Genomic DNA, 15,731 nt, shown 5'->3' with positions numbered 1-15,731 from the left:
AGTCATGTGTAGGTTGTATGCGAACTGTTGGGGCAGAGACTGTAACGATGTCGTTTCTCTTCTGATTTCTGAGTAGTACAGTATTTATACAGGTCATTCCTGAAAATTGAAGCAATTGTGTCTTTATCTTGTCCCTATAACAACATGACCATCAGAGGACAGACTCGAGGCACACAATGGAGTACAAAGTTCTTGGAAGTAGTGCAAAGGACTTGGTCTGAATATAGATTCCGTATGTGAGTGATGAGGATACACAGACCATGACACAGATTGGTGAGGTGTATGTGCGGGGGGTGGGGATGGGGGGAAATTGTGTTTTTTGAATAGCCCGGGGGGAAGAAACTGTGAGTCTTGAGGTAAATGGTAAATGGCCTGTATTTATAAAGCGCCTAAGGACCCCAGAGCGCTTTACATATCCAGTCATCCACCCATTCACACACTGGTGATGGCAAGCTACATTGTAGCCACAGCCACCCTGGGGCGCACTGACAGAGGCGAGGCTGCCGGACACTGGCGCCACCGGGCCCTCTGACCACCACCAGTAGGCAACGGGTGAAGTGTCTTGCCCAAGGACACAACGACCGAGACTGTCCAAGCCGGGGCTCGAACCGGCAACCTTCTGATTACAAGGCGAACTCCCAACTCTTGAGCCACGATCGCTCAAGTTAGACCTGACTTCCCCACGATCGCTCCTTCAAGAAAAACACGAGCTGTGCGACCTGATTGACCTGAGGCGCCGACACTGGGGAGGTTTGCGACTGAGTGTGAAGTTCCTAGGATGATAATTAGTATCTTTAAGTATAAGATCGTGGTTCTCAGTCAGGAAAGGGTGGAGTGCCCTCTCTGGGTCACAAACGAGCTCTTTCCACAGGTAGAGGAGTTCACACTGTACCTCAGGGTCATGTTCACAAGTGACAGCAGAACAGGGTTTTAACATATGGATTGGTTTAGCATCAGCACTGATGCGGATGATGTACTGGTCTGTAGTAGTGGAGAGAGAACTTAAGGGGTCCCAGAATAGAGCCGCTGCTCCTCCATATCGAAATGAGTCAGTTGGGGTGGTTCAGCGGGGGGGGGTGTTTAGGACACGGTGGAGAGAATTTCTCTTGGCTTTCTTGGTAACACCTTGGTGTTCTCCTGGAGGAGCTGTAGTAGGTTTACATGGAGAGGTCTGGGCTTCTCTGTAAAATTGTCACGGTCCGGGGCAGCGGCCGTGTGAAGAGTGGAAAGGAGGACTCAAATGCAGCACTTACTCAGATGTGAAGGCGATTTATTGACAATATCAAACATAAAGTGGAGATGGCAAAACAGAACTAAGGATGAACTAAACTGGGTGAAACTACACAAAGGAGTGGCAAACCTGAACATGAAGGGAGAACAGCAGGGAGAGCACGCAGGGGATTTCACAGGGTATGAACACAGACGACGCGACGAGGAGCAGAGGAAATCACACACTATAAGTACACGAAGAGACACTGGGAAATCACACACAGGTGGGGGAAACAGCTGGACCTGATTAACCTGACGAGACAGGGGAACACTAACACCAGGGACCAACAGAGGGAGCACAAACCCAGAACCCAGTGTCTAAAATCCCAAACACAAACCATCCCAAAACAGCCATGAATAATAATGAAAGTAATAACAATAAAGAACATAAACATAAAGTCACTGAGTCATGGTCGCAGGCCATGACAAAAATTGATCTAATGACCAACTATTACATTCAGTGTTGGAGAGGTTACTTTTAAAATGTATTCCACTACAGATTACAGAATACATGCCCCCAAATGTATTTTGTAACGTATTCCATTACGTTACTCAATGAGAGTAACGTATTCTGAATACTTTAGATTACATAATATATTGTCAAGCTTTTTCCAGCTACACGAATGTACTATTGCTTTGTGATTTATTACTTTTACTGAAGCTTATTCGCCATAGCAATACCAACTAGATTTTTATATCTTAATATAAAATGAGTAACTGTAGGGTGGACATTAGGTAAGGCTGCACTTTTTGCAGCAATCTCATATGGAAAACTATTCCGTGCATATATAAAACAGGTCTGCGGCTCCGAACCGTAGTAAAGGGACCTCTGGCTAATAAGTCGGGTTCCGTGTCGGGCTCGTAGCTGAAAACTAGATTTACTTTTACTTTCTGGGTCAACTTTGCTAGCGAGAGACAGAGAGAGGCGTTGGAAGGCTGCAAATATAGAAATAACTAATACGTGTTATTTGAGAGTTTTTGTTTGTCCTTTCTTCTAGGAAAACTTCTAATTTTGCCTTCAGTTTTCTTTGTCACCTTTACATCACAGAGTGGCTGAACTCTCCAGGACTTTACCATAAAAAGGGACAGTTAATCTTAAACTGTCTCAATTTTTTTCTGGGAATTGGTAAACAGCATTTGTAAAGTGCATGGTTGAAATGATTGGAACGCTGGCATCCCGAGATGCTTCACTGTTGGACAAAAGAATTACATTTTACACTTGACACGTTTATTGCAGTTGGTTCAACCCAAATTGTCCCCTTTCTTCAAGAGGGCAAAAGAGCACACAGCAACTGGTGAGGGCCAATGATGAGTTTTCAACTTTGTGAGCCTGTTGCCAAGAAAAATGGCAGGTTTAGTCAAAAACCTGTTACTTATGTGGCCAGTATCACGTGGAATTTACTTCAAATGCCATCTGAAGAAGAAAAACAAGACCAGAAAAACAAGACCTAAATGTTTGATGTATGCAGTATAATAGCTCTCTCATTTAATAATTTTTCTGCTTCTGAGCAGGAAATAACACAACACCCTGCTGAGAGTGATGATGGCAAAGGAATTATCAATGGTGAGAGGACACGTAGAACACCAGAATTTAAAAAATAATTAAAGTCATTGCAATAAAAATCCACACACAGAGCATAAGTAAAATGGATTTCCACCCACAAACAGACGGAGATATGGAGCATGTCAATACCAAATTCTACAGCATTCTACAGCATAGAGCTATCATATCTTTATGTAACTGGCTTCATCCCCCATTAAAAAAGTGGGTTGATCTCAAGCAAAAACTGAAAACAATCCAAAATCCCCTTAAAATTTGAGTCCATTATGATACAATAGACAGATAATCATTCCTTTTGAGAAGCAGGACCTGGATGTACATTTCTTTTGTGTTTGCCGGAGAGATCTGGAGCACTTTAAGGTTGTTGTTTTGTCAAAACCCCTCCCCTCTTCCTTTGTGGCGTTCTGTCAGAGCCAGCCCAGTGACTTTTCAGGCTGCTGAACTTGGGGACCTTTCAGTGTCACCCTCTGTTGTCATTTCTGACTGCTACAGCCCAGACAATGATGCACTCGCACTGTAGGGGGGGGAAATGATGTACAGCCAACCTCAAGGTCTGCCTGACTCAAAGTTGTTTTTTCGGCTGCTCCATCAAACATTGTTTTGCTGCCACAGAATATCTCTGCCTTTGCTTTGATGAAAAGGGAAAATGGGATTTCGCAAATGTCCTCAAAAACAGAGAAGTTAGACAAAACTGCAGCATATGACATTTGCAGTTAATTCATGGAGCTGGGGTGAGCGTGTGTGTTAGATTTGTATTGTTGATTGTCATTTATGCTTAGAAATATTTACTTATATATGCTTAGAGTTTTGTAATTAGTTGTAGATTGGTAGAGGTTTTGATCCTTGATAGTCTGCAAACTTTGTGTGTATTAGACAGCACTTTGGGAGTATGAGAGGTCATACCGTGTCTTATTATTTTATGGTAGGATTAACGTAGTTGCGTCTGTTCTAGTCTAAGTGCTCTTTGTTTAGATGAACTGCAGGACTTCCTCACCGTGTTATCTAGGATGAACCATCTAGGGTGAGGGGGAGGCTACCCTCTTCCTGACCAAGAATGTTTGACCCTTTGATCAGCAGTCCCCACACACACACACACACACACACACACACACACACACACACACACACACACACACACACACACACAGGCAAGGTACTCTTTGTTTGTATGTAGACGTCGTATGTTAATGAACCTATGCATATTCATGTAACCTCAATAAAAGGACAGTGTATGGGAGAACGGACGAGAGCTACTGGGGTCAAGCGAAGGAACGGCGTTTGTCCGGTTCTCTCCCGTGCACGAGTACCATGAAGAAGTTTGCCTACTTGTGTCTTGCTTAGCAGTGTAATTATATTGTCTTCAACGTTCCAGCGGATGGGTTCAAGCTACAAACCTAACATTAATTGGTCCTTCGAGCCGGATCCCTGGGATCGCATTCACCGAGGGGGGGGAGGCACGCTGAAAGACTGACGTCAGCCAGGAAGTTCCTGTGGATTCGCTGTCTGTCTTTCTCCTCGATGAATGGCGATCGGCGGGATTCAGGCTGATATTACACGCTAAGCAACGCCAAGTAAGTTTAAAGAGGCCGACTCTATAACCGTGTCGTTGTGCAGTCTCCGCCATTTTGTGAGGCGTTGAGAAGTTCGCTGCTTTGTGGAGCGATAACTGGGTTAGTGTCCCGAAAAAGAAGTTTTGGTTAAATCGCCCAAGGGTCCCAAGCGTCCGGTGAGTGTCCGGTTTTGTAATCGCCCTGGGTGTGTGTCCCGAGCGTCCCTTCATTGGGTTTTGTCGCGCGAGTGGGTGAGCGTCCCACAACTGGGTCAGGGTCCCGAGCGGTCCGGTGTGAGTCCGGAGTAGGCCTATTTTGTGTTGTTGTCATTGTTGTCGTCGTTTTTGTTGTTGTTGTTGTGTGAGTGTGTGCGGAGCAGAACACGTGGTCTGTAACACCGACTGTTGTTGTTATCATGGGTTTCTAAGCAACCAAGAGTGAGTTAGAGGGAGAAAGACGTTTGTGCTGGACTTTGCTCCTGGCAGCACAAAGTATTTATGTATAAAAGAGAGAGAGAGCGAAGGCTCCACAGCTGCGTGGGTGCACGCGAATGCGGTCGCGCGGGTTTCACGCGGACCTGAGCCGTGCGGTTAATCGCAGGCTTATAAATGGAAGAGATTCAAATGTTAGAAGTTTTTAGAAAACACACCAGCCTTGAAGAGTGTGTGGAAAAGGCCAGCCCACATCAGCAGCTGTGCTCTGGTGGGTGGCTTTCCCCCCACCCCTTCCTGACACAAAATGTTAACAGCCTGTGTGCCAAACCATTGAGGTGGATAGTTGTTAAAAGTAACCTACATTAAACTTGTGGTTGCTTAAATTCAGTACAATGACATGTGAGGTGAAGTGATATAGGTAAATATTTAAACTAATGAAGTGCATAGAGGCACTTGACCTGTGTGGAAGACGGTCGTCTTGTTATGAGCCATTGTTGAGATATAGAGCACATCTGTGAAAACAACTAATATGCTCAACCCTGTATGAAACATCTAAAAATACATGATGGAGAAGCTGTGTTGAATATGTAAGTGTAAGACTTTGCCACTGTGGGCAGAGCATGCAACTACTGTGTGATGTCGCGTTGCAGTTTTGTTTTTGTTTTTTGAGCTGATGAGCAAGCTACACATTATCAGATCAAGAGCTGTCTGAGAACTACTCAAAGAGAGGGAAACAGAGAGTGTGCAGCGTTTCCATGAGCAGTTTTTCTGCACCTTGACTCGTGTGTGTGTGTAGCATCAGCATCATGTTTTTGTTTATTTGTTTTGTTGGATTAAAAATAATTAAATAAACTGGTGATCATGCTTATGGATCACCATGGCACATATCTCCAGCCATATGGTTTATTTATGCAGATGAAAAAGTGAGTGTGAATGTGTCTGACATCACAGTGTTTTTGTGCGCTGTGTAAAAGTAATTGCCTTTGATTGTGAGTGAGAGCGGTGATTCTGCAGGTCACCAGCTATTGTAACGAAAAAAAAAAAAAAGAGTGAAAAAGAAAAATCATAGGAAAAAGGTTTTGTGTTGATCAGCCAAAAACAACTACAATTTCATTTTCTGCTTTTAAGAAAAGACTGTTCACAAAAACACACACAGAGAGAGATGTGTGTTGATTAAGCAGTGATGATAATAATGAAATGTCTTAGTTTGTCACTTTCAGGTGAAAAGCAGACCTGAATCAATTTTCCACATGCAGCGGTCGGAAGAAAGTTATAGTTTAACATCATTGGAAACATGCAGGCCAAGTTTCTGGCTGACTTATTTACAGTGCCATGTGTTTCTCAACCTCACAAGCGAGCTCACTCCTCCCTGAAGATAAGGAATGCAGCTCCAAAGCAATAACATGATAAAGAGACAGCAGCAAGTCCTGAGCACAAAAAGTCCCAGCAAAGCAGCAGCAATGTGGATAAACAGCAGCAGAAGAAGAAAGCAAACCCATCTTCCTGTCTGATTGGTTGAATTTCACGGAGGGGCGAGCAAGATGGCAGCGTGAAGAGGAGTTTTTGTTTGAGTTCTCAGCACGAGACACTTATTTGACGTCTTTCTGGCCTTCGGGACTTTTTTGGAGATCAGCGCGCTAAACTTGCTGGATCTGAGGCCAGGGTCTGCGGCGGCAGCATGTTGAAATGCTCAAAAAGGACTGAGTGACTCGGGCAAGCCACATGCGGCTAGCGACATGAAAGAAATGGACCCTTCATGATGCGTTCAACGTGCCAGCGCTGTGGTGGGAAAGGCTCCATCATAAACACGCCCTGCGCCCTGCGCCGAGGTTCAGGCCAAGAAGAAGAAGACGATGACTTCCAAGCCCAAGAAGGTCGGCCTCAGCGTGGGCGAGCTGATTGTGAAAGCCGTGGCCGCTTCCAAGGAGCGCAACGGCCTGTCTGTGGCCGCTCTCAAGAAGGCTCTGGCTGCCGGAGGCTACGATGTGGACAAGAACAAGGCCCGTGTCAAGACCGCCATCAAGAGCCTGGTGGCGAAGGGCACCAGGACCTCCGGATCCTTCAAGATGAACAAGGCTACTGAGAGCAAAGCCAAGAAGCCCGCCGCAGCCAAAGCCAAGAAACCGGCAGCAGCTGCTAAGAAGTCGCCCAAGAAGGCAGCAGCAGCACTTCAGCTACTAGACAGGACAAAGCTGAAGGAGAACTGCCGGGACTGTTGAAGAGGGAGAGGACAAAAGAGTGAGAGGACAACAGAGTGAGAAGACTAGGTGAGAACACATAGGAATTATTTAATGTGGGAAATCAAAATTTGGGTTAGCAAACCTGGGGAAAAGAAAACTGACTGCTTAAGTTGGAAAATTGAGACGGAGTCTGAAACATTGCGAAAATAGAAACATATACAAAATCACACACACACAAGCAGAACATGCATTAACCCTACTAACAATTCCAAACACAAAATGACTCATGAAGACTCATAGCACATTAGTTAAGAAATGATTAAATAATAGCAGAGAAATGTGTAGGAAAGGCAGCTTTAAGAACATGCTCTGCTGGAGATGCAGCTCCACAGACATGCATTAGACCTGCCTAATAACACAAACCCATGCAATGAAAATTAGCTTGTTATCTTTCATCAGTGTTACAATAGTGTCAATTTAGCAGACACTTGTTATCAAATGCTGAATTTATCCTAAAGAAAAAAAATTGACTCTCCAAGTTGCAGGACAACAGTTTAACTTTTGTGAGAAAAAAGATCCTGGTTTGACCAACCAGTGATCAGACAATAAATTTAGTTGTTAAAATGGTAAATTGGGAGAATCTTCCTGTTTGATTGAGGCAGCACATGTAATTTACTGTATGAGGGAAATTGTCTTTTGTGATACTATTTTGAACATGCTTTTCTGTCGTCCTGTCAACTTAGTGGGTTAATAGCTGATATGCAAATTAGTTGATCAGTTTTAGATTAATGAAAGGTGACTGAATTCTAGTATGAGTGAATGAGATGTGTTGGAGTTGTTGTGTGTTGAGTGGAGACTCTAAAACACTGAGTTTCCTGCTTTGATGTGCGAGTGAATCCTGTATTTAGATACACAACTCTGAATACGTCAGAACAGACTGTTTTGTGAAGTGCATGACAGCATGTCACATGTTTTATGATGAAGGGAAAAGGGAAATTGAATAAAATAGATCTGTGGCCTAAATGAGTGAAGAGCACAGACCTGGTAATTAAACTCATAGCTAATAAGACATTAGGATTATGTTGTGTGTTGTGCAGCTGATGGTTGATTTGGAGTGAATCTAGCTGATGATTTTTCTTTTGGTGTGAAGTTGAGCCTGCCGATTAGTATGATGGTATGATAAACCATGCTAATGGTATGATTTACCCTCCTGAGATGAGGAGCTTGTGTCATGACTTAACAAGGCCTTTTTATTTTGATACTTTCACAGTGCACTGAGAGTTTGGTTTGATAATCTCTGTTATTTTTTATTTTTCATTTTTGAACAAGCACTGATTTTTGCTTGTGAATTTCTTTTCTTTGAGCAGATCTGCAAGTCGGGAATTAAAAGCGTTACACGTCGTCAAGAAAATTGTTGCAAGTGAGTTTCTCCACATTTAAAATGGGTTCAGGAGAAAGCCACTTATTTGGGACAATTAGGAAATGAGAGTCCCCCCCAAAAAGGATTCAACGAGGAAATCCAGTCTAAATTATTTTTCTTTTTGAAATAACGTCGTTTTGCTGAGCGTGGAAACGAATGCGATGATAATTTCCACAATTAGCAAAAGAAGGAACCACTGAGTGAATGAGTAAGAATTTTAAAATATCTGACTGACTGACTGAACATGATTGTGTGAAGCTAACCCCCACCTGACAAAGGTGCAGATGAACCCATGTGTTTCCTTTTACAGGAGCAGAAAGATGACAGCAACACTCGAGGTTGCATGATGATTTAACCTTTTAAATGCCATTTTCTGTGTCTGTGCATTTAGCAGGTGTGTTATTCATAGGCTTGAGTTGCTCACAGAGATATCTGTGACAAAGTATGCATACGCCTGCGCAAGCGCTAATATTTGCATTTTCTTTTCTTACAGCATGCCAGTTCTTCATGTGAATTGATGATGCGATTTATACCAGGACAACTGGTTGATGTTTTTTCCTACTACAGGATTTCTGGGTTTATGTGTGAGGAAAACTGTGTTTACAGGTTATGAGTGGTGATGCTGTTGCATTGTGTTGATGGGAAAATGTGAAGGTTACTTTGATAATGTGAATAACCTGTGTGAAATTTCCTGTGTTGAGAACTGGTGTTACTTCTTTCCACAGCTAGGGTTGACTTTATGGTGTTTTTATGGCACCTCTGGAACCTGTTGACCTGTGTCTGACCTCTGTCTGACTACAGTCAATGTGTATTGCTAATGTTAGTTTCTTTGAGAATGCTGTGGAAGATTCAGCTGAAACGGACAAGTGACATGAGTAAAACAAATAAGAGATACAGTGTTTCTGGGATAGTTTGATATGGGCTCATTAGCTGGCCACTTTTGAGCCCATAGTAATATATAAGTGGAGTGACTTTGCTTAAGAGCAGTCACCGATTACATTAATGTTGCCTGAGTACATGGGATGATCCATGTCTGAGGCGACTTATGAAAATAATTGTAGTTTACTGATTTGAGAAAACCTGCACATGACACTTGTCTTGCTGATGTTGAATGCTTCTTGTCCTTATGATACAATTGTTTACAGGTATGAAGTTTGATTTTACTTCCAGATTTTGTTTTCCAGGCCATGATGGTGTGTATGCAGGCTCCTGGGAGAGCCAGGTGTTAAGCAAACTTAATATGCAAAGCACACTAACATTTTCATTGCAGGATTATGGGTCCAGGGTGGTGCTGCTCCAGGGGAGGAGATGCCCTGATGTTGCCTGGGATATGATCTAGCTAATCTTTTTCTTTAAGACTGGAATCCAGGTTTGGTGAGTTGACGCATGGGTGTGTCCATGCGTCAAGAGGAGGGGTCCAAGGATTAACATTAAACAATGTTTTTTATTATTGTTGCAGTGATTTGTGTGATTAGCCGTTTTATTTACAAATATTAAACCTATGCAAGTGGTGCACCCATGTTCAGATGAGGCTTTGATGGCCTATAAGTGAAGTTCACTGAACTAAAGAATGTGGTTTGATGATTGTTGACATACTCTCCAAATAGTTTGTCTTCCTAGCAAGGAAATACAGGTGCAGCAGTAATCTCCTGAGAAATCTTCAGAGGCCCAGTGAGAAGCGCATAGCTGACAGGACCAGGCAGTGGTTGAGGTCAAAGATCAAGCTGATTGGGGCCCATCATGAAATCAGACCTTGGAGCCACAGCAAGGACCATGAAACTGCCTGCAAAATAGAGGAGAGGATTGTCCACAAGATGGGAGAGAGGCTTCAGGAGGATCAGAGATCATCTTCAGCACAGCAGACATCACACAGAGAGCTGTGCTACTAAGCTTCCAGGAAATCAAGAGGAGACTTCCCACAGCAAGATTTTAAATAAAATGAAAGATTCAATATTGACGCTGAGGAAGACGACTAAGGTGTACGACGTGCTCTGCCTTAAACCTTCAGCAGCGTTGGAACATGAAAACTCGTGGGATGAGGGGAGCGTGCCAAGCTCCATCGACAGCGCAGAAGGAGTTCGAGGATGACATCATGATTCTGTGAAAGCACAGGAACCAGAAGCTATGGTGGTGATGACAGCAGTTTCCTATGAACATCACCTAATGCTGTGCCACTATACTGTGCATACGATGACACTCTGAAGGCTGCTGGGATCATAACAGCAGTAAGATGACGGAACCCAGCACCCTTTCCACAGAGGTGTTTCTCTGCAGAGCGTGGACAATTAAGGAGTCATAAATATCCCCCTCACAAGACGAAGGTCTGAAGTCAGGTGATGGGGGCTGGTAAGAGGCCATAAAACTAGAGTGCTGAGAGGTCTGCAGCTTGGAAATAGCTGAGACCCATGTTGACGAACCACAAAACCAACTAGTATGTTTGAATGTCTATTCTACATACATTTGGACTCTGGTCCTATGGACAGTGATGGAAACAACTGGAAGAGACATTCATGACGCCCTGCAGAGCTTAAACCACTCTGCAGAAAGACATGTGATGTGCACACCCGGAGGAAGCACCACCAAGTTGAGATGTTTTTCAAAATGTTACTTTTTTAGTTTCACTATTAAATTAACAATTTCTTTGGTTGCTCGTAAGATGCAGTTTGCCATGAGATGAGCTCAATGAATGGGGTAACTGCTAATACATTTATTAAACTGTGTACCTTTCAGTAATTTAGGGTGATTTGACATATGCTGAGTATAAAAAGGTTTGCATTGAAACTGTCAGACATGACGTATTCATACCTGGGAACTTTTCAGGCATAAAGGTCAAAAAGGGGGGAAATGTTAGATTTGTATTGTTGATTGTCATTTATGCTTAGAAATATTTACTTATATATGCTTAGAGTTTTGTAATTAGTTGTAGATTGGTAGAGGTTTTGATCCTTGATAGTCTGCAAACTTTGTGTGTATTAGACAGCACTTTGGGAGTATGAGAGGTCATACCGTGTCTTATTATTTTATGGTAGGATTAACGTAGTTGCGTCTGTTCTAGTCTAAGTGCTCTTTGTTTAGATGAACTGCAGGACTTCCTCACCGTGTTATCTAGGATGAACCATCTAGGGTGAGGGGGAGGCTACCCTCTTCCTGACCAAGAATGTTTGACCCTTTGATCAGCAGTCCCCACACACACACACACACACACACACACACACAGGCAAGGTACTCTTTGTTTGTATGTAGACGTCGTATGTTAATGAACCTATGCATATTCATGTAACCTCAATAAAAGGACAGTGTATGGGAGAACGGACGAGAGCTACTGGGGTCAAGCGAAGGAACGGCGTTTGTCCGGTTCTCTCCCGTGCACGAGTACCATGAAGAAGTTTGCCTACTTGTGTCTTGCTTAGCAGTGTAATTATATTGTCTTCAACGTTCCAGCGGATGGGTTCAAGCTACAAACCTAACAGTGTGGACTGAATGAAATAATTGCATTTGTTTGCAAAAATAATCCCAAATTGGACTTTTTATGCCAACTCGAGAATGACCAGGCCTAAATAAATGAAAAATCATTGCCATAGTTCATCATATTCCACTTTGCAAGGCCCAGCCTGGACTGTTAAAAGCCCCAGACAGAATCAAATAGGCTTGGTCCCCGAGGGAGTGTATAACTGCACGCATCTTATCCATAAATCAACTATGTACGACCGATGCGAGGTGGCAGAGGCAGTTATATAGGGGCCTCAGCTGGATCACATGCCTGCTGCAAGGAAATGGATCTGTCGGAGGAAATAGTGTGAAATAGTGTGGCGGCTGCGTCACTCACAGCTCTGCTCCTTTATTTCATTATCATAAAGGAACAAAATGTGTGTCCGTGTGTAATGCCGCATATAGGCAACAGGTGCAGCTGAAACAATTTCCAATTTATGTCTCTTTGAGATTCAAAACACGTCTTTAAGACTCAGTCCCGCACACCTGTTTGCCTCAAACTACCACTTCAATGAGAAATATCTAATTGGCTGTGAGAGTTTAAACGCTTTTTCAGGCGACAACTCAGAACTATTCAACCTAGCTAAAGTCTGCATCTGCAAGAAATGGAAAACTCTCTGTCACAGTACTTCCGTAAGTGTCAGGCGAAGCATACAGTAGCTGTCTATAGCCATGTTCTCCTTATTGATTTTAGTCCGGCTGTAACCTCATATCAGGGCTTTGCAAAGTTCTCTGCTGCATTAAGTCTCAGTCCTAATTGAAGCCTCCCAGAGGCTAACTGGCTCGATTGCTCCGCCATGTCAAAAAGCATCAGTCAGTTAAATGAGGCTGGGAGATGGAGCGCCGTTATTGCTGCTACTGCTGCTGCCTGCAGGCTATGACCTTGTGGTGAGACTGAGCTTGAAATGTCTCCTCTAAACTTGCAGCTTCCCTGAAACATCGAAGTCTGATTGTTGACTGGATATCAAACGTTTGTGTGTCTGTGCTCAGTCACATGATTTAGGCATGTGCACGCATGATCTTGTACTCAACTGTCAGAACCTCAAGGCTGTAGGGGAAAATGAATGATAGTTGTATTCCGTGGCTGGTGATCCTGGATAATATCCTCTCCAAGAGTCATCCTGGACTGCTGGCAGGCGTGTTTTTAGGATTGTTTTAAAAGGGTGACAGAGGCAGGGTGGGTGGGGGGCATCAGAAGTAACTACCACTTTAAAAATGATCTTAAAGCAAATAATTCTTTTTCTTTCTAGTGACTTAATGTCTGTCACCACTCGTTGAGTCGCGTTATGGTGTTCCAGTTCAATTCAGTTCAATTTTATTTGTACATTGCCAAATGTCAACAACAGTTGCCTCAAGGCATATTGTAAGGTAAAGACCCTACAATAATATAGAGTAAACCTCAACAATTAGATGTCTCCCTATAAGAGCACTTCCCGACAGTGGGAAGGAAAAACTCCCTTTCAACAGGAAGAAACCTCTGACAGAACCAGCTAAGTGAGATGCAGCTATCTGCTAGAAACAACTGCGTGTGAGGGGAGGAACACAGGATTAATACATGATGTGGATGAGCGCTATAGATGAGTAATAACTAATGATTAAATGCAAAGAAGTGTATAAACAAATAGTGAGGGGGAAAAGTGCAAAAAACCCCAAGCAGCCTAGGCCTATTGCAGGATAACTAAAGGAGTATTCAGGTTCACTTGATCTAGCCCTAACTATATGCCCTGACTATATGGTCAAGCTAATCAGCATCATCCTGCATCTTGAAGCCTAATCATAACTGATCAGATCACTAAGATAACATTCTAAAGCCTCACAATTGTATTTTTACCACTTTATTTGTGTTGTATGGGGTCTCTCTTTGGATCTTAGGTTTTGTTATTTTTCTGAATTGCAAAGTAAAATGCGTTAAGACAACTATCATACCTGAGTTCATAAGTTTGGAAATTTATAACTGACCTTGTACCAACCATGAAGAAATATGTGATTTGCACCCTACTCATGTCTCTGGCAAAAGGCCGGACGTAGCACTCAGAACCATTGACTAGCATTGTCTTAGTGATGGCATCCGTAGTCACAGATGTTAAGGGGGGCGGGCGCCACCCCATACCACCCTTCTAGACCTACCCCTGCTGCTTGCAATGGACTATTACCAGTGGTAGTGGTGTTATTAGGCTGTTTGTGATTATACATATTGTCCAGCTTGTGTCTATAAAATAACATCTAAAACAACAAAATCCTGCAATTCTTATGCCCAGCTGGATGCTGTTTAGTCCTCAAAAAATTCAACAATAACAACTGTATGGTAATGATGGGTGAGAGTTCACAACTCAGCTCTGCTACTGAGAGGGGGCTTACACTGAGAGGTTCATTTGGCAATGCTTTGCATCGTAGTCATTAGATGGCAAAATTGTGCTTTAACCGCACTGAATGAATAATGACTTGGCTGGTGGGAAGACTGCAAGATGAGGAAATGGAAACTACTGGCCAGTGTTTTTATGTCCATTTGATAAAACATTTGCAATTTTTAGGTCTGTTGTGTAGATCTTTCAAAAGACATGGTTGTAATTTGTGTACCTGGATGAGAATGTATGTCTTATCTTTAATGAATGAGCTGAGAAAAATAATCTACTATGCCTTGAGATTTTTGACCAGTTTTGGCAGGGCTAACAAATACTCCTACTGAGTATACAGTATATCTGCACAATGCTTTTTAAAAGTAACATGATTTTTGCTCTCAAATTGATCCCTGGTGCACCTTTCATGTTGGTGTCTGCAGTTAGTGTAAGCAAGGTGAAGGTGAACTAGTGAATAGCTTCAAACCGACTTCACTGCCTCTTCACCTCGGTGCAGAGTCACCTCTCAGTATTGAGGTGAAGAGGTAGAAATGGTGCAGTTTTTCGAGTACCCATTCATAAATAGTAGCAATAGGTATAAAAACGTATGTGCTGCTATTGAATCAGCATTAGCCAGTGGCTGTTCTTTGCTGTGGTGTGCAGAATAGGCAGTGCTGTGATACAGAAGGCGAGCAGAATAAACAAACTGGTTTAAAAAAAGAGGCTGGCTGCTACAGCCTGAAGGCAGTAGCAAGGGGGCTCAAACTAAACTGAATTCTGTCCTACAAAAAGCCATTCACCCCTTCTATGGTGAGCTGATGTGGTTGACAGAGCATCTCCAGCCTCTGGCTTTTACCCCTAAGGTGCAACATGAAGTGCTTTAGGGATTTTTCTGTGCCAACAGACATTAAACTACACAATACCTGTGTGAATATCCCCAACCCACAGTGACTGGGGACCGGTGCTGAGCCAGGACAGCTTTACTTAATGCATAAAAACATACGCTTTGATTTTTTTTGTGTACGTTGGAGACCTTATATGTAACTGGTTATATAAAACAGAGCTCAGCCTGTAGTTCTGTTACTATACTGTTTAGCACTGTATGTTACTATCTCTAATACGCTTAGAGCATCCATAACTTTGGAATACTCTCAAGAAATAGTTTTTTCCCCCCTATGAACAGACTAACTGTACTCCTAAACACTCAAGCCCTTTAAACACTACACGATTGTGTAACACAGCTTCAATTTTTTCCTTGCTACTTCATTTTTGTAGCTTGGTCACAGTGATATAATGTGGAAATGTCACTAGAAACAGTTTGATCACATTCTCACATCTGATGAGAGTTTATTTGCTAAATGTTTAAATCTAACAATGTTAGATCCACTTCAAAGATAGTTTCACTAATGCTGGCTAACAGTAGCTAACAGATGATAATAGCATCTAACAGTGTTAAAATCTAGAGTAAATAGACAACTTCAGCTGAGGTAAA

At 42.8% G+C, this 15,731-nt stretch overlaps 1 protein-coding gene across 1 annotated transcript; it reads left to right on the top strand.

Moving 5' to 3' along the window:
* Positions 1-4,712: 4,712 nt before the first annotated feature.
* On the top strand, positions 4,713-11,799 carry LOC308399290 (histone H1-like). Its single transcript, XM_080886473.1, has one exon. It carries the CDS (start codon positions 6,668-6,670, stop codon positions 7,031-7,033), a length of 366 nt encoding a protein of 121 aa, XP_080742599.1. The 5' UTR covers positions 4,713-6,667; the 3' UTR covers positions 7,034-11,799.
* The last annotated feature ends 3,932 nt before the right edge of the window (positions 11,800-15,731 follow it).

The sequence above is a fragment of the Rhamphochromis sp. 'chilingali' genome (genome assembly GCF_963969265.1).
Source record: "Rhamphochromis sp. 'chilingali' genome assembly, chromosome: 7".
Classification (NCBI taxonomy): Eukaryota; Metazoa; Chordata; class Actinopteri; order Cichliformes; family Cichlidae; genus Rhamphochromis; species Rhamphochromis sp. 'chilingali'.
Note: the sequence above shows the minus strand (reverse complement) of the source record. Positions and strands in the feature narration are given on the sequence as shown.